This window comes from Salvelinus fontinalis, chromosome 11 (assembly GCF_029448725.1).
Source record: "Salvelinus fontinalis isolate EN_2023a chromosome 11, ASM2944872v1, whole genome shotgun sequence".
In the NCBI taxonomy this organism is placed as follows: Eukaryota; Metazoa; Chordata; class Actinopteri; order Salmoniformes; family Salmonidae; genus Salvelinus; species Salvelinus fontinalis.
In genome coordinates this window covers 47,845,297-47,868,093 of record NC_074675.1, presented here as the reverse complement: position 1 = coordinate 47,868,093, position 22,797 = coordinate 47,845,297, and the positions used below count along the sequence as shown (strand labels likewise).

The 22,797-nt window shown below is 43.0% G+C and overlaps 1 protein-coding gene across 6 annotated transcripts in view; it reads right to left on the bottom strand.

Moving 5' to 3' along the window:
* LOC129865871 (ankyrin-2-like) overlaps window positions 1-22,797 on the bottom strand; it is a 322,666-nt gene that overhangs the window by 92,464 nt on the left and 207,405 nt on the right. For 5 of the 6 annotated variants that reach the window (XM_055938930.1, XM_055938929.1, XM_055938932.1 and 2 more), the window contains 6 exons: window positions 19,672-19,773; window positions 9,630-9,728; window positions 3,356-3,454; window positions 2,978-3,076; window positions 2,612-2,797; window positions 1,276-1,299 (listed from right to left, as the gene is read on the bottom strand). In XM_055938930.1, coding sequence (XP_055794905.1) covers window positions 1,276-1,299; window positions 2,612-2,797; window positions 2,978-3,076; window positions 3,356-3,454; window positions 9,630-9,728; window positions 19,672-19,773 — 609 coding nt within the window. The remainder of the gene's footprint in view (window positions 1-1,275; window positions 1,300-2,611; window positions 2,798-2,977; window positions 3,077-3,355; window positions 3,455-9,629; window positions 9,729-19,671; window positions 19,774-22,797) is intronic. The other variant, XM_055938931.1, reaches the window with a different exon arrangement.

The following is a 22,797-nucleotide window of genomic DNA, read 5'->3' as shown; positions in this document are numbered from 1 at the left end:
GACTATTTTTTATCAACACCAAAGTGCACTATGGAATTGTACTGCATATTGTCATGTTAGGAATTCAGAGAAAATCAGAGAGAAATCAAAGCAGGTGGGAGTATTGTGAAATTCTTGGCTTACCTTTCCATTCTGAAAGTCACGGTCCGATTTAATGTGAAAACATTATTTACAAAAGTGTGAAGAATTGTGGACTACGCGATGATTCAAAATGACACATTTAAAGCTGATCGATGATAATGGTGCAAATTAAGAGACACGATGCATCATGCTATTGGTCCTGCAAACCACCTGCAAAGCACCTGGATACTTTGGGATTGATGTAATATCATGACATTGCACTGGGGAGTATAATATACTGTATGAAAAACATGTTTGAATGCAAGAATAATGTACATATTTTTGGATTGATATATTTCTTTATCTAATCTCAAGCTCCTTGTAATTATAAAAATGTGACACTACTGACCTCATTATAACAATTCAAAATGTTGTGTTTTGTCAAATAACATCAATTTAGTTGATAGTGCATGGAAAATATAAATAGATGGCGTGCAACACAACATAAAGGTGTTATATATGTTAACAAACACCCTGTCAAAAAGCATTATTCATCATTATGAAAAGTCTATCATCTTTGTGTGAAATGTTTTGTATTAGAGGTGAAATGTATTGGAGGTTTTCAGTAATCAAGCTTGCTGAGATTGTCATAGCATCAATACAACTACAGAAACTCAAACAATCAAAATAGAAAGGAAGTCAAAAGTACGCACAAAGTAAAAAATTAACAGATTTTTTATAACATCATTTTATAACTGAAAGACAAACTATTGAGGCGTGAAAAAAAATATAGCCATGCGTACTTAAGGCCTGGGGGGTGTGGTATATGGCCAATATACCACAGCTAAGGGCTGTTCTTAAACACGATGCAATGTGGAGTGCCTGGACACAGCCCTTAGCCGTGGTATATTGGCCAAATACCACAAACCCATAGGTCGCTTATTGCTATTATAAACTGGATACCAATGTGATTCTAGCAGTAAAATAAAACGTTTTGTCATACCCATGGTATACGGTCTGATATACCATGGCAGTCAGCCAATCAGCATTCAGAGCTTGAACCACCCAGTTTATAATTAGCATTACAGAACAAAATCAAAAGACCCGCGGCTATTTGCCACCGTGCAATGCTATAGACGTGAGGGAAATAAAGACAAAACAGAAAAGTGATGTGTTTTATGGTCACGGTTGGAGTGGTAGACATAGTGGTTATACCTCCGTAGTCCTATTGACCATCATCTGAAGCAGTGGAGACGAGGAAGGGAAAGACTTGAGATATTTCACACACAGTCGTACAGACGTTCAGAGCTCAGGGTAGTTACGCAGTACAAAGAATACTGGCAACGTGGCTAGAGTGGTATGATTCTCTTTAAAAAAACTGCTTTATCGCTAAACTGTGTATGCTTTATAGTATCTTTTCATCCAAAAACCTTCAGATGTTTTACAATGAGGGAAGCAATCCCATGGACTGTACACAATACTATTATCTATGAGCAGGCCTTACTGTCGCTATGCAACAGGCCACAGTGATGCATGGCAGCCATTTTGTGCCACAAGGCCAAACTCACAAGAGAGTTGCAAATTTATAGTGTTTTTACAATTCAAAGTCAGACTTTAAGATGGTGGTTATTTTCAAACTAATTCAGGTAAAATTCAGGACGACTTTCATGTTTGCGTTTATAATTTTTTCACTAAATGGTCTTTCGATGAATTAGATCAGCTCTGAAAAATATCTGATGTGAAAAGATCTGACGTGATTGGTCAAAAGACCAATTAGTGGAAAGAATATCTGAATTGGGCTACCTGTGTAAATGCAGCCATAGTGTGTGATAGTGGGTGTGTGTGCAATAGTGGGTGTGTGTGTGAGTTTATGTGAGTGTGTTGGCATGCTGCACTCTTCATCCACCGTCCTCTGGGTCTCCCCTGTGGCTCATGGTGAAGAGTATTTCATGAAAACAGCTGAGCTGCAAACAGCATGTCATGACAACATCAATTATAACTGGTGTGCCATGTGTTTACAGCGCGGGGCTGTTGACGACCTGGTGAACCACAACACTGCTAGTTTTCACTCCTGTTATTATCCTACACCGAGGACCACATTGGAAATACGATGTTATGTTTTATCCTCTTATGATATTCAACAATACGACCTGTGGACAATAGCACACTCCATACAGTGCTAGACAAAAACACGGAGGTAGCGAGTGATGGGGGAGAGAGAGAGAGAGAGAGACAGACAGACAGACAGACAGACAGACAGACAGACAGACAGACAGACAGACAGACAACTAACTACTGGTAAACACCACAGACAGTCGGACAGGAAGTAATGTCAACACTGATGCATTCTCCTTACACCATTTGCTATTAAAAAGTGTTCTTATTTATACCATACACCACAAAGTGCTGACAAACTAAACTGTAACACACTGTATTATATTTCCTTACAGGCTTGCACCATTAACAACACATGGTCCTAGCACCACAGACATAAGCTAACCCAATGACACAGATGCCTGTCAACCAGTAAGCCCCTCCCCTCCGGCCGTACCTTGGACTGGACGTCGGCGTTGTGGTCGTTCTGGAGGAGCAGCGCTGCTGACTTGGTGTCGTCCTTGCGGGCGGCGATGTGCAGGGCGGGCAGCCGCACCTTGCCCTTGGTGTCGTTCTCCAGCAGGACGGACACCACCTGGTTGTGGCCCTGCTGGAGAGCGATGGCCAGGGGGGTGAAGCCATCCTGGAGGAGGGAGAAGGTTAGCATAGCCACAGACAAACAATGGGGATGGATAGAGTTGATATGTAATTATTCAAAACAGAACAAATTGTTCAAAATGGTCGGTGTTGGTAACATCTTGGTATTTATGTAAAAATGTGACTTTAACCGTACGACTGCCATAAAGACACGCCCCGTCCTCACCTCTGTGGCGGTGCCCTGGTTACCTCCGTTCTCCAGAAGGTAACGTACCACATCTATATGGTTCTCCTGAGCAGCCATGTACAGAGGAGTGAAGCCATTCTGGAGATACAACAGTGCAACGTTCGATCTTAGAGCCCAACAACAACAACAACAACAACTGTACAGGTAACATCATTTTGGGAAGACACCATTTTGTATAGCATCAATCAATACAACATCAATATGACTGGCTGCACACCGCACAGTAAGAGGTTATGCGCTTAGCCCATATGTCCACAGGTATGTTCATAGCCAGGTATGTCCACAGCAATCCTGATCAGTTGGCAGGGATTAGAGACGAAAGCAAGATAGCTTCCGCCTTGGTACTGTATCTCTTACCTGAGACTGAGAGTTAATTTCTGCTCCCTGCTTCACCAGCATCTTCACTACGTCTGCCTGTCCGGCCAGAGAGGCAATGTGGAGGGCTGTGTTCCCTTTCTGGTGGATAGAACACACAGACAGTACTTCTAGCAGTATCAGAGAACAAGGGAAACGTGGAGCATTGGGGGGTTGAGTTGCTAAAGAAGTGAGTTAAAACACATAACAAGAGGTTCACGTTTCACCTCAGAAAGAGGGAGAAGATCACATCATGAATATATGACAGGAACTGTTTTGCACTGTATAGGCCTAAAAACACAAATAAATACAGGAACTGTTTTGCACTGTAAAGGCCTAAAAACACAAATAAATACAGGAACTGTTTTGCACTGTAAAGGCCTAAAAACACAAATAAATACAGGAACTGTTTTGCACTGTATAGGCCTAAAAACACAAATAAATACAGGAACTGTTTTGCACTGTAAAGGCCTAAAAACACAAATAAATACAGGAACTGTTTTGCACTGTATAGGCCTAAAAACACAAATAAATACAGGAACTGTTTTGCACTGTAAAGGCCTAAAAACACAAATAAATACAGGAACTGTTTTGCACTGTATAGGCCTAAAAACACAAATAAATACAGGAACTGTTTTGCCCTGTAAAGGCCTAAAAACACAAATAAATACAGGAACATGTATTACTATTACAGTTTTGTATTTCATCTTTAGTTAACCTTCAACCTTTCTTATTTAACCTTTAACCTTTCTTATTTAACCTTCAACCTTTCTTATTTAACCTTTAACCTTTCTTATTTAACCTTTAACCTTTCTTATTTAACCTTTAACTAGGCAAGTCAGTTAATTAAGAACAAATTCTTATTCACAGTGACGCCCTACCCCCCTGGCCAAACCTGGACGACGCTGGGCCAATTGTGCACTGCCCTATGGGACTTACAATCACGGCCGGATGTGATACATCCTGGATTCTAACCCGGGACTGTAGTGACGCCTCTTGCACTGAGATGCAGTGCCTTTTGAATTGCCCATGTTTGAATTTCAAGCATACCACACCCAGAGTGCAAATTACAAGGGACCCAAGGGGGGTCTCAGACCCCCTGAATGAGACATGAGACCCCGAAATGCAACAAAGTCTAACCTTGGGGTGGTCTCTAAATAATGCTAATTTAGCCATTCACCTATTTGTTTAAAATGCTATTTGTGCTGCTACAGTGGTACATATTAAAATAAAAACTTACTCCAGATTAAACAAACACCCCCACCTCTGAGTCATGGTTTGAAAGATTTTTCTCAGCCATTTTCAGGTGTGCCAACTTTTCTTTCTACAAAAAAATGTCCTTTTGTCAATAAGATGCATTCATTAATTCCGACGACAAGAGTGTAGACCCAGTAAGTATGTTTACATGCACACTAATAATTCAATATTAAACTGATTATGGCAGTAGACATATTATGCAATAATCATGTAAACACCTCACTCTGCTAATCTCAAACACCTCACTCTGCTAATCTCAAACACCTCACTCTGCTAATCTCAAACACCTCACTCTGCTAATCTCAAACACCTCACTCTGCTAATCTCAAACACCTCACTCTGCTAATCTTAAACACCTCACTCTGCTAATCTTAAACACCTCACTCTGCTAATCTCAAACACCTCACTCTGCTAATCTCAAACACCTCACTCTGCTAATCTCAAACACCTCACTCTGCTAATCTCAAACACCTCACTCTGCTAATCTCAAACACCTCACTCTGCTAATCTCAAACACCTCACTCTGCTAATCTCAAACACCTCACTCTGCTAATCTCAAACACCTCACTCTGCTAATCTCAAACACCTCACTCTGCTAATCTCAAACACCTCACTCTGCTAATCTCAAACACCTCCCTCTGCTAATCTCAAACACCTCACTCTGCTAATCTCAAACACCTCACTCTGCTAATCTTAAACACCTCACTCTGCTAATCTTAAACACCTCACTCTGCTAATCTTAAACACCTCACTCTGCAAATCTTAAACACCTCACTCTGCTAATCTTAAACACCTCACTCTGCTAATCTTAAACACCTCACTCTGCTAATCTTAAACACCTCACTCTGCTAATCTTAAACACCTCACTCTGCTAATCTTAAACACCTCACTCTGCTAATCTTAAACACCTCACTCTGCTAATCTTAAACACCTCACTCTGCTAATTGGTTTAATGTCAAAATAGAAGTAAACATACGCTGATTAAAACACCTGGTTTTCTGAGCAATCTTTCCAAATATTAGAACACGCAAACATCGTGGCCAAAAGTGCCCTCTCTGGCCTCATGGGGTGGAATGTTATTAAAACGTTTCATAATGTCCCCATTAATAAAAAAAATTTATGTTTTTTTATGACGAAAATCCGGTGTTTCTACGTCAAACAGTTTTGGTTATATTTCAGTCTTCTATGATGTATATAAAGTGTAATACCACTGCTGGCTTGCTTCTGAAGCTAAGCAGGGTTGGTCCTGGTCAGTCCCTGGATGGGAGACCAGATGCTGCTGGAAGTGGTGTTGGAGGGCCAGTAGGAGGCACTCTTTCCTCTGGTCTAAAAAATATCCCAATGCCCCAGGGCAGTGATTGGGGACACTGCCCTGTGTAGGGTGCCGTCTTTCGGATGGGACGTTAAACGGGTGTCCTGACTCTCTGAGGTCATTAAAGATCCCATGGCACTTATCGTAAGAGTAGGGGTGTTAACCCCGGTGTCCTGGCTAAATTCCCAATCTGGCCCTCAAACCATCATGGTCACCTAATAATCCCCAGTTTACAATTGGCTCATTCATCCCTCTCCTCTCCCCTGTAACTATTCCCCAGGTCGTTGCTGCAAATGAGAACGTGTTCTCAGTCAACTTACCTGGTAAAATAACGGTAAAATAAAAAAAAAAAAAAAAAAAATATTAGGATGCAAACTCAAAGTGTAATACATTTCAACTCTATATCTGACATGGCACAGGTGTGTTCCTTTTGTTGAGCCCATAACCATGTGTGAGGTTTATACTTTGTTTAAGACTACCGAGAATCACTCTGTGTGACCCTGATTTAGCCCACTGCAGTAAATGGTTAATCGGCATATCTGAAACTCTGTTGTATGGAAAATCGATCTTAACATAGAATGTTTAAAAATGTAATATATTGAGTGATATTAGTGCAGACAGTAGGTAAATAAATAAAGTGTATGTTTACGAGCTGCAGAAAGATGCCAGTTTGAGGCTAGCTCAGACGGCTAGGTTGGCAATGACAGCTCTGGTGAACTCGTCGCTTGTAGCAATGCCTCCTGCCTCCTACTGTGCCCACCCAGATCTGCGTATGTGCTTCCCAAAAATTACATGTTCGCTGTGATGGAATGTTTATGTTGATTGGTGATTTTCTGCAGAGTGCCATCAGGAAGCCTGATTTCAGATGTCTCCATGGAAACAGGATTATTAGGGAAATTGTTCTTCTTACAAAGCATGTAAATACTTATATCAAACTATTATAATAATCTGACTATCCACAAATAATAAAATGTTTGTGTGTATGTAACCACATTCAGAGATAATCACCAGATGTCATTACACTCAGAGATAATCACCAGATGTCATCACACTTTTTGGTGTTTTGTAACAAATGTGTCTTTCCATTTATCAAATGACGCGAGTCGAGACTGTTTGAATGCAGGAATTATTTTGGAGTGGACCAACATGCGCAGGTAACCTACTTATAATTTGTTGACAATCAGATGAAAACATCATGACTGGTTGTGTTCATGCCAAATGAAAAGGTCATACATTTTGTTTACTATATATTAGGCCCATAAAAAAAATCATGCACAAGGAGGTCCCATGAAAAATAGAGACCGTATATATCACAGTATAATTGGCACTCTGATCAAACCTTGTATAACTAACTATACCCTACTCCCTCCCTCATTAGTGTTATGACATTTTCGTTACCACACAAATGACTGTCATACCGCCATCGCATTACTCTACAGCAACTCCCATTCATCATTTATTACCCATCATCATTCATTCAATCCATCACTGACAACCCAGACAGACAGGCATATCCACAGACACCCATGGCTCAGTGATGGAGTTGAGGGCGCCTTCCTAATGATGCTGTGACACAGACAGCCAGAGAAAATGCCTTCCTAATGATGCTGTGACACAGACAGCCAGGGATAATGCCTTCCTAATGATGCTGTGAGACAGACAGACAGCCAGAGAAAATGGCTTCCTAATGATGCTGTGACACAGACAGCCAGAGAAAATGCCTTCCTAATGATGCTGTGACACAGACATCCAGAGATAATGCCTTTCCAATGATGCTGTGAGACAGACAGACAGCCAGAGAAAATGTCTTACTAATGATGCCATGACACAGACAGCTAGAGATAATGCCTTCCTAATGAAGATGTGACACAGACAGCCAGGGATAATGCCTTCCTAATGATGCTGTGAGACAGACAGACAGACAGAGAATATGCCTTACTAATGATGCCATGACACAGACAGCTAGAGATAATACATTCCTAATGAAGATGTGACACAGACAGCCAGGGATAATGCCTTCCTAATGATGCTGTGACACAGACAGCCAGAGATAATGGAGAGTTATCACTCATACCAGCAACAGCCTGGGATTAATCCCTAAATGCTTTTAATTAGGACACAATGATTAAAAAGTCACGTCAAGACACTTGTTTCAGTGACAATCTACCTCAAGTTTGGGGTAGGCCTATTGGGATGTCAAAATACACACTTAAAATGAGTAATGTACAGTAAAAAACAATTAAACACGACCCAGTGAATGATGTTCAACACAAGACTAGTCAGTCCTGGATATAGAGTAGTATTAAACAATCATTTGGAGAGGCACCTCAAATGGCACCATGTCAGCCATTCAAACACCAACCACGAGGCAAAAACACCAACTGTATATTCACCCCAAAAGCCAATTCTTCCTTTGGCCGCCTTTCCTTCCAATTCTCTGCAGCCAATGACTGGAACGAACTGCAAAAATCACTGAAGCTGGAGACTCATATCTCTCTCACTATCTTTAAGCACCAGCTGTCAGAGCAGCTCACAGATCACTGCACCTGTACATAGCCCATCTGTAAATAGCCCATCCAACTACCTCATCCCCATTCTGTATTTATTTATTTATCTTGCTCCTTTGTACCCCAGTATCTCTACTTACAAATTCATCTTCTGCACATCTACCATTCCGGTGTTTATTTGCTATATTGTAATTACTTCGCCACAATGGCCTATTTATTGCTTTACCTCCCTTATCCTACCTCATTTGCACACACGGTATATAGACTTTTTCTACTGTATTTTTGACTGTATGTTTGTTTATTCCATGTGTAACTCTGTGTTGTTGTATGTGTCGAACTGCTTTGCTTTATCTTGGCCAGGTCGCAGTTGTAAATGAGAACTTGTTCTCAACTAGCCTACCTGGTTAACTGGCCTACCTTGTTAAATATTTATTTTTTATTTTTTTAAGTGTTGAATCTACATTTCAACATCTAACAAGTCACACGACACCCAAACATGTTGCTTAGAAGGAATAGGCCTTGTCCATTTCCACAGCTTGGCATTACTACCTCCACGTAAATTGAAACTAGCTGTATCCCCTTTCCTGCCTGCTATACCCCAGTACTCTGAAGAACTCTAGAGTGCACAGTCATGTGACAGCATTAGGTTACAGTTAGGTTGCAGTCCACTGGGTGTTGGGAGCAGTGGGATATGGCTGACTGCCCTGGGTATGGTAATATAGTCTCACTGTGAAAAGGTTATGAGTCAGGTTAATGTAGGACTACAGCCGTTTCAGGATTTTGACCTGGTTAACCCCTGGTGTGACACTTTATCCACGTTTTGGGCCCCTAATTTGGAGACCGATACCTTGAACGAGCAGACTTTTCTGAGAAATGCATCCCATTTTTTGGGTTGTTTGAAAGATTTTATCCCAGTTGGAAAGTACAACATCAAGTCCAAAATAAAACAAAACAATGTACGGTTATCCCGACTTCACTGCTGAAGAAAAACAAAACCTGATGTCATCTTTGGAGTGCTTAATTAGTCCAAAGCAGCTGAGAGAAATATAATTTAAAACCTGGCCAGAATTCAAGCTCCTAACAAGTCTTTCACAAATGTGCCTCTACTCAGCTGTGGATGAAACAATAGACTACCTACCTGTGCTACCCTCATACTGTGCTAGCCTCACATACTGTACGGTAGAACGGTAAGGGAACCCACCTTGGTGGACGAGTCCACAGCCGAGCCTCTCTCCAGCAGCTCCTGGACCAGCTCCACATGGCCCTCCTTAGCTGCCAGGTGCAACGCGTTGAGTCCATTCTGAGGAAGAAGAGAAGGGACACACACACAAGAAGATCAGCTTCAAAACAAAATGGAGGATTGACGCAAAAATAAAAAAAGGAACGAGAGAAGTGACTGGGTGTACCTCAAGGTCCATAACCTAACGGTGCCCCTCTCCCTCTCTCACTCTCCCACCCGCTCTCTCACTCTCCCTCTCTCACTCTCCCTCCTTCTCTTGGCTGTGAAACCGTGTTGTCTACTTTCTCCCTTGACGGGGCGACTGATAGAAATTTCAAAGCCACTACTGGAGGTTAGAATTTGCTCCGTGCAACGATGGTGGTGGACTAGGGCCAGTCCAGGATTTACTATGTAGGCCTGGTGGTATTAATTAAGCCTGTGTGTGCGTGTGTGTGCGTGTGTGTGTGTGTGTGTGTGTGTGTGTGTGTGTGTGTGTGTGTGTGTGTGTGTGTGTGTGTGTGTGTGTGTGTGTGTGTGTGTGTGTATGTGTGTGTGTGTTTGCGTGTGTGTGTGCGTGCGTGCATGTGGCAATCTGGTGTTTGCTTGGTGTGTGGTGTGTGATTCTGTTCATTGAATGCAACTGTCCCCAGAACAGAGTCAGGCATTGCTGGGACTTGGCTAGTCTACCTATTAAGCTTGGATGGTAGCTGTATATACCGTATACTAGGATATTTGTAAATAGCCACAGGGTGTTTTTTTCAATACCGTTGAAACTATTTATTTGATGTTTGATGTGGTTTTTTTTTTTCAACTGTCACATAATTTTTCACTATGAAGCTTGCCAATAGTCCCCAGTCACGTGCTGTTTGTTTACGAGCACACAATGACGAGAGACCGGAGCCTTGTGAGTCACTCACTGTTGTGCAGCATGGGTGATGTAATTACAGTATAGAATTCACAACTAAATGTTTGCCAGCTAAATATCTTATAACTATTAAGTTAACTGTCTAAAATGTGCTAAATGCTCTACAGTTAAGCACTTAATTTGCTAATTTAGTAGCTAGTTAGCTATCTAGCTAAGTGATTAGCTTCTTCCAAAATCAAGCGTCGCTTGGTAACAGCAGAGGATTCCTTCTTGGATCAAGAGCCTTGCTGTCTAATATTTGTTTTGTGCAACAAACTGGGAGTATAATGTTTGTGTTACTTGTATAACTTTATGAGCTAGAATGTCTGTCCTGCAAATAGTTTAGGTCAGAGAATGTATAAAATGTTTGCAATGCGTGTTTTGTTAGCATTCTCTATGAGATTTTATATATACTTGTTAGCATTGCTAAGGCTCAGTGGGGTTTGAAAATATCACCCCTTGTGTTCAGTGCCGGTATTACAGAATATCCCAGTACGGCACAAGGTCGATTTGAAGGTATGACAATCTGGATACCATCCAAGCATTTACTTTCCAGACACCCATAAGACCTGACCCTAGATCAGAACATCCGTCCAAGACTAACTCAGATATATCAAGACTCAGATATACCAACTGGTCCCAGTTCAATTAGCTAAAGACTAGGTGATTTCCCTCTGTATAATTGCGGTCCTGAACCTAATAAAATATTGTTGTTGGGGCTATAAATAGATCCTAAATGCCTGGGAAGGAAAGAAATGAAGATTACATTTCAATATCACTCTAGGCAGATTACTCTGCGGATTAAGGAACCCAAGCGTTAATTCCCAAACACCACAACATGAGGGGATGATTGACAGAATAGGCATGACGGATGGAGCCAATGAGAGAGGAGAGAAATTAAGGAGCGGGAGGTAAAGTGAGTTTGGCTAATGAGAAGGAGGGAGGATTGAGATGATGAAAGGAAAGCATGACTACTATTGTTTCCCTCATGAATGGCCCTCTTTCAGTCTAATGAAATGTTTTTGCGGGTGTAGCGAAATGCTTGAGTTCCTAGCTCCAACAGTGCAGTAACATCTAACAATACACAACAATACAAACATCTAAAAGTAAAATAATTGAATTAAGAAATATAGAAATATTAGGAAGAGCAATGTCGGAGTCCGGAGTGTAAATATCTATCTATCTATCTATCTATCTATCTATCTATCTATTATATCTATCTATCTATCTATCTATCTATATCTATATATATAAATGAATATATACACTCCAGACGCCAACATTGCTCGTCCTAATATTTCTATATTTCTTAATTCAATTATTTTACTTTTTAGATTTGCGTGTATTGTTGTGAATTAATTGATATTATATATACTGTATATACTGTATGTGTACAATAATAGCAGAAGGAGAAGAGTTATAGGGTTATAGTACTCTATCTTGTGGGCCGGGGGGCGAGTACCAGTGACCCAGCACTGATTCCATTACTCTTTCACCAGGGAGAATATGTCTAGTGTTTCAAAAGGGCCGCTCAGTCAGTATGTAATCTCCTCTGTAACCTGGTCAGCCCAAACAGACTATGTCACGCGGACCCTGCTTATAATGAACTGAACCGCTCCTGGGGGTCCCTGTACTTACAGCAAGGCCCCCTATCGACCGGGGAAACTATGTTTGGGACTGGTAGTGAGAATACATGGGTCTACTCTACACTTGTCTACAAAAGAAGTGTGTCATATATTCTACAAGAAAAGTGTGGGATGTTTTGTGCACTGCCCTGAAGGAGCTTGTTGTATAACAGAGAGGGAGGCGGAAAGACACGCTGCATTTGACGTGGAAGGATGCACCACCTGCTCACTTAGCCTGTCCTCACATCACTTAGCAGCGAAAACCAGCTCTATTTCCAGCTCTATTTCAGTATTGTGTCATTGTAGGGCCTTGCCCCAATACTGTACTGAAGGAAAAACGTAGAGGGGTAGACAAACACCTTACAAACTCCCTGTAGAAGGAACCCCTTTTAACCTGCCCTTGTTAATACACGTCCTCCTCAGAGATGGCATTGGGGATAACTCAGGGTGCTATAGCACCTCAACTCCTGTCACTACCCAAATGGAACAGAGCAGTCCCTACTCTATGGACTTCAGAGATGAATGGCTGTCTCTGTCGTTTGTCTCTATGGAGACAGGGAGGTGGTTAACAGCAGGGACAGTCTGTATTCACTTCTCCGTGGTGGGGATCTCCCACAATCTCAAAGGAAATCCTCTGCCCCTGGCACTCCCATAGAGCCCCATCCATCTCTGCCCACAACAACCCCATACTGTCCCAGAATCCCCCCATTCGTAAATCCTCTCTGTAGTCACTACAGGCATGACACTCTGTCACACAACAGGTCCCTAACCTACAGTACCTACTGGTCCCCACAGCCATTGCATCAGCCTGGCCAGACACTTATAACACCTTCTAATCATATAATATTAAATTCACCTTAATACAGATGTAATGTGGTGGAAATGTAGTTTATCAATGAGAGGTAGTTGAGAGTAGTGCTGTGGCAGTCATGATTATTGTCATGCAAAAGCCTGCCGGTCTCACCGTAATTGACCGTCAATTAAACACGTTTAGCAACTCCAGGCTCCACGACTACAAGCCGCATACAAGGATTTGGAACATCTACTTTAAAAAAAAGAAGAAATAAATTGAATATACACCATCACAATAAATCCATTATTTATTTTAGGCTGGTCCGAAGAAACATTATCATATGAAGAAAATGTATTTCCGAAGAACAGAATATGAGTTGGTGTCACGACTTCCACCGAAGGTGGCTCCTCTTCCAGTTCGAGCGGCGCTCGGCGGTCGTCGTGACCGGTCTACTAGCTGCCACCGATTCCCTTTTCTTTTTCTGTTGGTTATGTCTTTATTGGTTTCACCTGTTTCTTGTTTGGGGGTTGTTTCAGGGCTATTTAAGCCTTCTATGCTCGCCTGCTTTTGTCCGGGCTTGTTCTCTGTTCTGTTTGTGGATGGTTGTTTTGTTATTTTTCGGACTGTTTGTTGTCCTGTTTGGGTCGGTCATTATTTCGCCTGTTGTTTTTTGGTGTGACCATACTTACCGGAATAAATACGGTTTTCCCTAAACCTCTGCTCTCTGCGCCTGACTCCACACCCACCACTCCTAGCTACGTGACAGTTGGCCTACTGTATGTTATCTGGCTATGCACCATGCCATAGACAAGATATACTTATAAATCATGTGCCATTATTTTATATTATATGATTTTATAGTAAGAAGAAAATAATTGAACTTAGCTGAATAATACAGAAAGGACATTTTTCCCATTCCAGAGCGAGAGTGCGCATATGAAATGACTACCGTATGTTAAGCGTAAAAGTGATCATTTGAAACAGGTCCTATATGCTAGATTTTGAGTTATTTGGCAACTTTAGCTGTAAATGATACAAACCATAGAATGCCTTAGAAATCAAAACATATATGGGTTGCATGGTGCGACTATAGGCTATTGATGATTAGAGAATGTCGCAAAAAAAGGTTGCCTCACATACATGTTATTCAATCATTTAATTGAAACTGCTCACGCGCATCAATGAGTGTCTGCCTAGCCAGTCTCTAAAATAGAGCTTGGTTCTATTTGTGATGCTTGACGCGCTGCAAGTCCCGCCTCTCCAATCTCCTCATTGGTTTTTAGGAGTTTATACCCACGTAGGTGATTGAAAGATGAACTGAGGTCCACACTCCAGGCCAGTTGGTGGTGGTAATGAACCTTAAAGTTGGTTGCCCACCACCATATAAAGACCAAAGAAGAAGAAGAAGCCGGAAGGAGGAGAGATGACTAGAAACTAACTCGGTTTACCCTTTAATCTGTGGATTAATTGTCAGAGTAGAGGACCTTGTGCATTTCAGGTAAAATATCAACCGAATGTTTATTTTCCAGAACAAATTAGCTAGCAACAGCAAGCTAGCTAGCTAAATTGCCATAAATGTTTAATGCGTTTTGACCTGTCCCCAAATGAATATAGTTGGTTCAGAGTTCGTTTTGATACTCAACCTGCTTGTCCTTATGGTGGTGGACAAAATCAACATACGCTCACGCGCGCAAGCAGTGTGGTCAGCATGTCAGGCTGCACACGGTGTTCTCTCATCAAGTGATCATATTTTCACACATTAGACTATCCCCAATTGAATCTTGTCTTTACTAATATATAAAATTTGTTTTGATTTAGAATGACCCATTATCAAATGGGCAGGAACAGGGACAGGGACAGGGACAGGGACAGGGACAGGGACAGGGACAGGGACAGGGACAGGGACAGGAACTTGGGCAAGACAAAAAAAAACATGTCATCCGTATGCACTGGAATAGCGAATGGAGGCCACTTTCCTGCCTGTACGTTTTTCACTCATGTGGATAGGCTGCTCCGGTTATTTTGCTGTGTGACAGGTATTATTCTCCAATTTGGGAAACCAAGTGAAAACTGTTCGGGAACATTGATAGTAACATGATTTCAAAACAAAACATATTTGATTAAACTGTTGACAGCCCCTCTGCGCTGGAGATTGGAACGGAGAGAGAGGAGATGGAAACGCACGGTGGTGGGATATTCTGTAGCTAAAGGTAATTACTAGGCTATTAAAAACCTAATTCAAATGCATTATAATTATAGGCTAACTCTGAATTTGGTTAATTTAGGCTAAACCAATTATGTACCAAAGATAACTTAAATCGGTTTTATTTTATGTTTTTCTGCCATGTCTAATATGCGGTAGGCTATATATTGTATAATGGCTCAATCATTATTTTAATAATGTTTTTTTTCAGGCTTGGGCTCTATAGGCCTATTCCTATGCATAAGCTCCAATATGCATCTGAGTGTTTTGAATGAATCATCCCTTTAGAAAGCGCTGTCCACTTCGTTGTGTTAAGGCTTTGAAACAACATCCACAACAACCATGTTTTTCACTCAGTTTCAACCTGTTGTTGAACTTCTCTCTTCAAACTGATGAATCCCAGTGAGGTGAGTTTTAAAAGCACCATACTGTTTTGATGATAAGTGTTTGATGTGATTTTCGATAGCATTTATGTCAGAGTGGTTAGAGGGACAATAGAGCCCTGAGTACCAGGCCATTAGGACCTGATGGAGGGACAATAGAGCCCTGAGTACCAGGCCATTAGGACCTGATGGAGGGACAATAGAGCCCTGAGTACCAGGCCATTAGGACCTGATGGAGGGACAATAGAGCCCTGAGTACCAGGCCATTAGGACCTGATGGAGGGACAATAGAGCCCTGAGTACCAGGCCATTAGGACCTGATGGAGGGACAATAGAGCCCTGAGTACCAGGCCATTAGGACCTGACGGAGGGACAATAGAGCCCTGAGTACCAGGCCATTAGGACCTGATGGAGGGACAATAGAGCCCTGAGTACCAGGCCATTAGGACCTGATGGAGGGACAATAGAGCCCTGAGTACCAGGCCATTAGGACCTGATGGAGGGACAATAGAGCCCTGAGTACCAGGCCATTAGGACCTGATGGAGGGACAATAGAGCCCTGAGTACCAGGCCATTAGGACCTGATGGAGGGACAATAGAGCCCTGAGTACCAGGCCATTAGGACCTGATGGAGGGACAATAGAGCCCTGAGTACCAGGCCATTAGGACCTGATGGAGGGACAATAGAGCCCTGAGTACCAGACCATTAGAACCTGATGGAGGGACAATAGAGCCCTGAGTACCAGGCCATTAGGACCTGATGGAGGGACAATAGAGCCCTGAGTACCAGGCCATTAGGACCTGATGGAGGGACAATAGAGCCCTGAGTACAAGGCCATTAGAACCTGATGGAGGGGCAATAGAGCCCTGAGTACAAGGCCATTAGAACCTGATGGAGGGACAATAGAGCCCTGAGTACAAGGCCATTAGAACCTGATGGAGGGTCAATAGAGCCCTGAGTACAAGGCCATTAGAACCTGATGGAGGGACAATAGAGCCCTGAGTACCAGGCCATTAGAACCTGATGGAGGGACAATAGAGCCCTGAGTACCAGGCCATTAGAACCTGATGGAGGGACAATAGAGCCCTGAGTACCAGGCCATTAGGACCTGATGGAGGGACAATAGAGCCCTGAGTACCAGACCATTAGGACCTGATGGAGGGACAATAGAGCCCTGAGTACCAGGCCATTAGGACCTGATGGAGGGACAATAGAGCCCTGAGTACCAGGCCATTAGGACCTGATGGAGGGACAATAGAGCCCTGAGTACCAGACCATTAGGACCTGATGGAGGGACAATAGAGCCCTGAGTACCAGGCCATTAGGACCTGATGGAGGGACAATAGAGCCCTGAGTACCAGACCATTAGGACCTGATGGAGGGACAATAGAGCCCTGAGTACCAGGCCATTAGGACCTGATGGAGGGACAATAGAGCCCTGAGTACCAGGCCATTAGGACCTGATGGAGGGACAATAGAGCCCTGAGTACCAGACCATTAGGACCTGATGGTTGTTAGTGACTTGGGTACTACTAACGCATGTCCAGAGTGCATAAGAGGAGATTACCGTGACTCAACAGTCACGTAGAATTTTACTAAGGTCACCAAAACAGCCCTAGAAGAGAGTACTCCCAGGGGGCATTGCAGCAGTCACAACCAGCATAAATACCAACTAATAAAAATGCAGATAGAGTTAGGATATAAAGAGTTATCATCATGGACTATAGTTCCATAATAAATGGATTACTTCCTCATCGCAAGGCAGTTAAAAGTTTACAGTAGGCAGGGGTAACAGGAGGACCAGTGTAACAGGGGTAACTGGGTAACAGGAGGACCAGGGTAACAGGTGTAACTGGGTAACAGGAGGACCAGGGTAACAGGGGTAACTGGGTAACAGGAGGAACAGTGTAACAGGGGTAACTGGGTAACAGGAGGACCAGGGTAACAGGGGTAACTGGGTAACAGGAGGACCAGGGTAACAGGGTAACTGGGTAACAGGAGGACCAGGGTAACAGGGTAACTGGGTAACAGGAGGACCAGGGTAACAGGGGTAACTGGGTAACAGGAGGAACAGTGTAACAGGGGTAACTGGGTAACAGGAGGAACAGTGTAACAGGGGTAACTGGGTAACAGGAGGAACAGTGTAACAGGGGTAACTGGGTAACAGGAGGACCAGGGTAACTGGGTAACAGGAGGACCAGGGTAACAGGGGTAACTGGGTAACAGGAGGAACAATGTAACAGGGGTAACTGGGTAACAGGAGGACCAGGGTAACAGGGGTAACTGGGTAACAGGAGTACCAGGGAAACAGGGGTAACTGGGTAACAGGAGGACCAGGGTAACAGGGGTAACTGGGTAACAGGAGGACCAGGGTAACAGGGGTAACTGGGTAACAGGAGGACCAGGGTAACAAGGTAACTGGGTAACAGGAGGACCAGTGTAACAGGGGTAACTGGGTAACAGGAGGAACAGTGTAACAGGGGTAACTGGGTAACAGGAGGAACAGGGTAACAGGGGTACCTGGGTAACAGGAGGACCAGGGTAACAGGGTAACAGGAGGACCAGTGTAACAGGGTAACTGGGTAACAGGAGGACCAGGGTAACAGGGGTAACTGGGTAACAGGAGGACCAGGGTAACAGGGTTAACTGGGTAACAGGAGGACCAGGGTAACAGGGGTAACTGGGTAACAGGAGGACCAGGGTAACAGGGTAACTGGGTAACAGGAGGACCAGGGTAACAGGGTAACTGGGTTACAGGAGGACCAGGGTAACAGGGGGAACTGGGTAACAGGAGGACCAGGGTAACAGGGTAACTGGGTAACAGGAGGATCAGGGTAACAAGGGTTACAGGGGTAAGAAGGGTAACTGGGTAACAGGAGGACCAGGGTTACAGGGGTAACGGGGTTACAAGGGTAACAGGGTTTATTTTGTTTTTTTATTTCACCTTTATTTACAGAAAGAGAGAGAGAGGGATACAGAGAGAGAGGGAGAGGGATAGAGAGAGAGATACATAGAGAGAGAGAGAGAGAGAGAGAGAGAGAGAGATAGAGAGAGAGAGAGAGAAAGAGAGAGAGAGAGAGAGAGAGAGAGAGAGAGAGAGAGAGAGAGAGAGAGAGAGAGAGAGAGAGAGGAGAGACACTCCTCCCTGTAACCTCTTGTCTTCTTTTATCCCTCCCTCCATCTATACATTTACCATTCTGTTTATTTTACCGGAGGGAGATGCATGGTGAATTCATGAGAGGCCAGAGTGATGGACTCAGAGTAATGGATTTTGACGTTATTGATTCATTGACTTGTCAATGTCAATATTAGCGGTAGCAAAATCTTACTGACAGAATCATCATACAAGAAACCTGCCTGGAGTACAAGTGATTTTTTTATAAAAGCACATTGCATTTCCTGTGCTAAATTTGCTCAATCAAAGCTATTGTCAGACATAGCAGTGTTACCTTAAAGTAGTACCTTGTTTAATAATGAACCCTGAATGACAGAGGCTCTTTACTCCTAATGTAATCATGCTGACAGTCCCCTTCAAAATGATTCCATTTTAGAGTGAACCGCAAAAACTCAGCGTTCAGGGAGACTGGGCCAATCCCTCTCTTAATCTGAGAACAATGTTAATTGTAGAGTGCTAGAGTGTAGTGATTTGTAATACAGCCAAATAGTCAAATGTTTTGTAATTAATCACTAACAGCTCAATCCACGCTGAGCACATTACACACATTATGTGGTTGCCATAGCTCCCAAAGAGCAACATATTTTTGCTATAGAGTTCCTCCCTATGGACACAGACAAAACAGCAACACCAAGGTCACCCTGTCACTGTAGATGGATTGGCATTAAGACTTATGATCAAACACACGATTGCAAGAGAGAAATGTGTTATTGAAGAGAAGGTAGGAGATAGCAGAGGCTTATTGCCTGGGTGACTGGGAAGAGGACTGGCAGACATTGTGGCTCCACAGAGACCCACAGCCGCAGAGACCAAGAGCACTATCAAAACAAATGTCCTGTGTGTGTGTGTGTGTGTGTGTGTGTGTGTGTGTGTGTGTGTGTGTGTGTGTGTGTGTGTGTGTGTGTGTGTGTGTGTGTGTGTTTGTCCACTAGTCTCTTACCTGATTGCAGGTACTGATGTTCACTCCACCCTTCAGGTACTCCAGAACCTTGTCGATGTTCCCCGCCCTTGCCGCTCGCAGGAAGCTGGTGTTGCTGTCCGACTGGAGAAAAACAAAGAGAAAGAAATAGTTTAGAACAACATTGGAACAACATTAGAACAACATGATGGCAACGTCAGAACTCAGCCCAATGCCTCGTAGCGTTGAAATAAGTAACTTCCCATGACTTCTAGGACAGATAGAAATGGCAATGGTGATAGCACATCAGCACTTGTTTGGGTAACGTGTGCCAGGCCACCCGGACATTCAATATATCCCAAACTGCACACAGCAACAGTCCCTGAGGCTCAAAGACAAGCACACATCAGTCCCTACTGAGCCCAGTGGCAGTGTCACATCAGTCATTATCTGCAGCCAATAACACCTTCACTGAATCACTGTTTCCCATCGGAGCGTAATATTATTTAATCAGGCACAGAGGAATAGTGTATAATGTAACACAGGGGAATAGTGTATAATGTAACACAGGGGAATAGTGTATAATGTTACACAGGGGAATAGTGTATAATGTTACACAGGGGAATAGTGTATAATGTTACACAGGGGAATAGTGTATAATGTAACACAGGGGAATAGTGTATAATGTTACACAGGGGAATAGTGTATAATGTAACACAGGGGAATAGTGTATAATGTTACACAGGGGAATAGTGTATAATGTTACACAGTGGAATAGTGTATAATGTTACACAGGGGAATAGTGCATAATGTAACACAGGGGAATAGTGTATAATGTTACACAGGGGAATAGTGTATAATGTTACACAGGGGAATAGTGCATAATGTAACACAGGGGAATAGTACATAATGTAACACAGTGGAATAGTGTATAATATAACACAGGGGAATAGTGTATAATATAACACAGGGGAATAGTGTATAACGTTACACAGGGGAATAGTGTATAATGTAACACAGGGGAATAGTGTATAATGTAACACAGGGGAATAGTGTATAATGTTCACAGTGGAATAGTGTATAATGTAACACAGGGGAATAGTGTATAATATAACACAGGGGAATAGTGTATAATATAACACAGGGGAATAGTGTATAACGTTACACAGGGGAATAGTGTATAATGTAACACAGGGGAATAGTGTATAACGTTACACAGGGGAATAGTGTATAATGTAACACAGGGGAATAGTGTATAATGTAACACAGGGGAATAGTGTATAATGTAACACAGGGGAATAGTGTATAATGTTCACAGTGGAATAGTGTATAATGTTAGACAGGGGAATAGTGCATAATGTAACACAGTGGAATAGTGTATAATGTTACACAGGGGAATACAACCGGGACATGTCCTCCACTTTTCCTAACTGAAGCAGACTAAGTTGGAGATGGACCAAGACTGTAGAGCAGAGCGGGAGTGAGTCAGCATTTTCCTCTCTCTACCTTCCGTCCCCCGGCACTACCTGGCTCACACTACAGAAAACAGTACTGCAGAATCACCGTTTCCTCTCGCCTCTGTGAGGCGGAGGCAGAAAGTAGTCTCAAATGTAGTCCCGCTCCATGACAACCAGCCTGTGCTGCTAACTGGGAACCTTATTGAATTAGCGTCGTGGCTAGCGAGGCTAGCTATCTCCCAGAGACGCTCAGTGAGGGTGACAGGGTTAGAGATCGTTCCAGCACACAGCAGAACTCAGCCCAAACCCAGACTGAGGATATGTCCCCTACTCTGTCCCATTCTGTCACTCACTTAGACTGCAGTGCAGAGATGATATGTCTATACATTGGACACACTACCGATAAGGAGAGAGATTCTTCCTGGGGCTATATGAAAGCTAGTTTTGTTCTGCTCTAGCCTACAGCAGCAGCAACCTGTGTCTGGATGATGCAGAGAACTGCACTGAATCAATCAGACCTGACAAAACAATCCACATTCAGACCTGACGCAACAATCCACATTCAGACCTGACACACCAATCCACATTCAGACCTGACACAACAATCCACATTCAGACCTGACACAACAATCCACATTCAGACCTGACACTACAATCCACATTCAGACCTGACACAACAATCCACATTCAGACCTGAGGCAACAATCCACATTCAGACCTGACACTACAATCCACATTCAGACCTGACACAACAATCCACATTCACACCTGACACTAACAGTAGTTGGAGGTAAACCCAGAAACCGTGAGGCTGTAGCTAATCAGGAGCTCCCAGAGCAGCAGGATGGCAAGTTGAGCTCTGTCAGATGTGTGAATATATTAGTGTTACTGCTCAACCTGGAGGCTGATACCTTACCCCAGATGAGGGGTCTCCTGAGGTGTCTAATAGAGACAGCTCAGATGATTTCTCCAGGGAGGGATATCTTTATCTATGACAGAAGGAAAGGTCCAGAGGAACAGCGTGTGGATTGTCCAGCCAGCCCACAAGGCAAGGATCATTTTGTTACACCAACCAAATTCCCTTTAATATCAACCTGATGCACCTTGCATGTCACAGAGTAGCGTCACAGCTCACCAAAGAGAACCACTTCAACATGTAAAAAGTGAATAAATTACTGACATTTAGTTTTAATGAATCACATTACAGATTTGGCTGAATAATGTATCTTGCTCTCTCTCTCTCTCTTCACAAATCACCTACAGATATCAGAGAAAGGAAGTGTGGTGAGGGGCAGAAAGCCAGATCATGTCCCGTCGGATTCTTAGCTGCCGAGTTACATTATTCAAGGCATCTTTTAATCATCCCGGTGCAGTCTGTCTTTTGGTCAGCACAGCCCTCAAACAGGGTTTTTTACTCAAAGCACTTAACATTCAGAAGAAAATAAATGCCAGATTGTTCCAAAAACTTCCTACAGAAGTAGTTTTGTGCTAAGCCCCTAGAAACTAAGTAAAACAGATGGTACAGACACGTATATACTGTAGTTTCTGTGTCCTTGAACCAGGCAAATGCTTTGAAAGAGAGTGTTTTATGGGCTTTGTGTGTGATTGAACACTCCTCCTACGAGGCGTCATGATATTTAGGACTGGTAGAGAAATAGAGAGAGAGAGAGGGAGGGAGAAGGAGAGAGTGTAATGCTTACTGTTCGTGTTT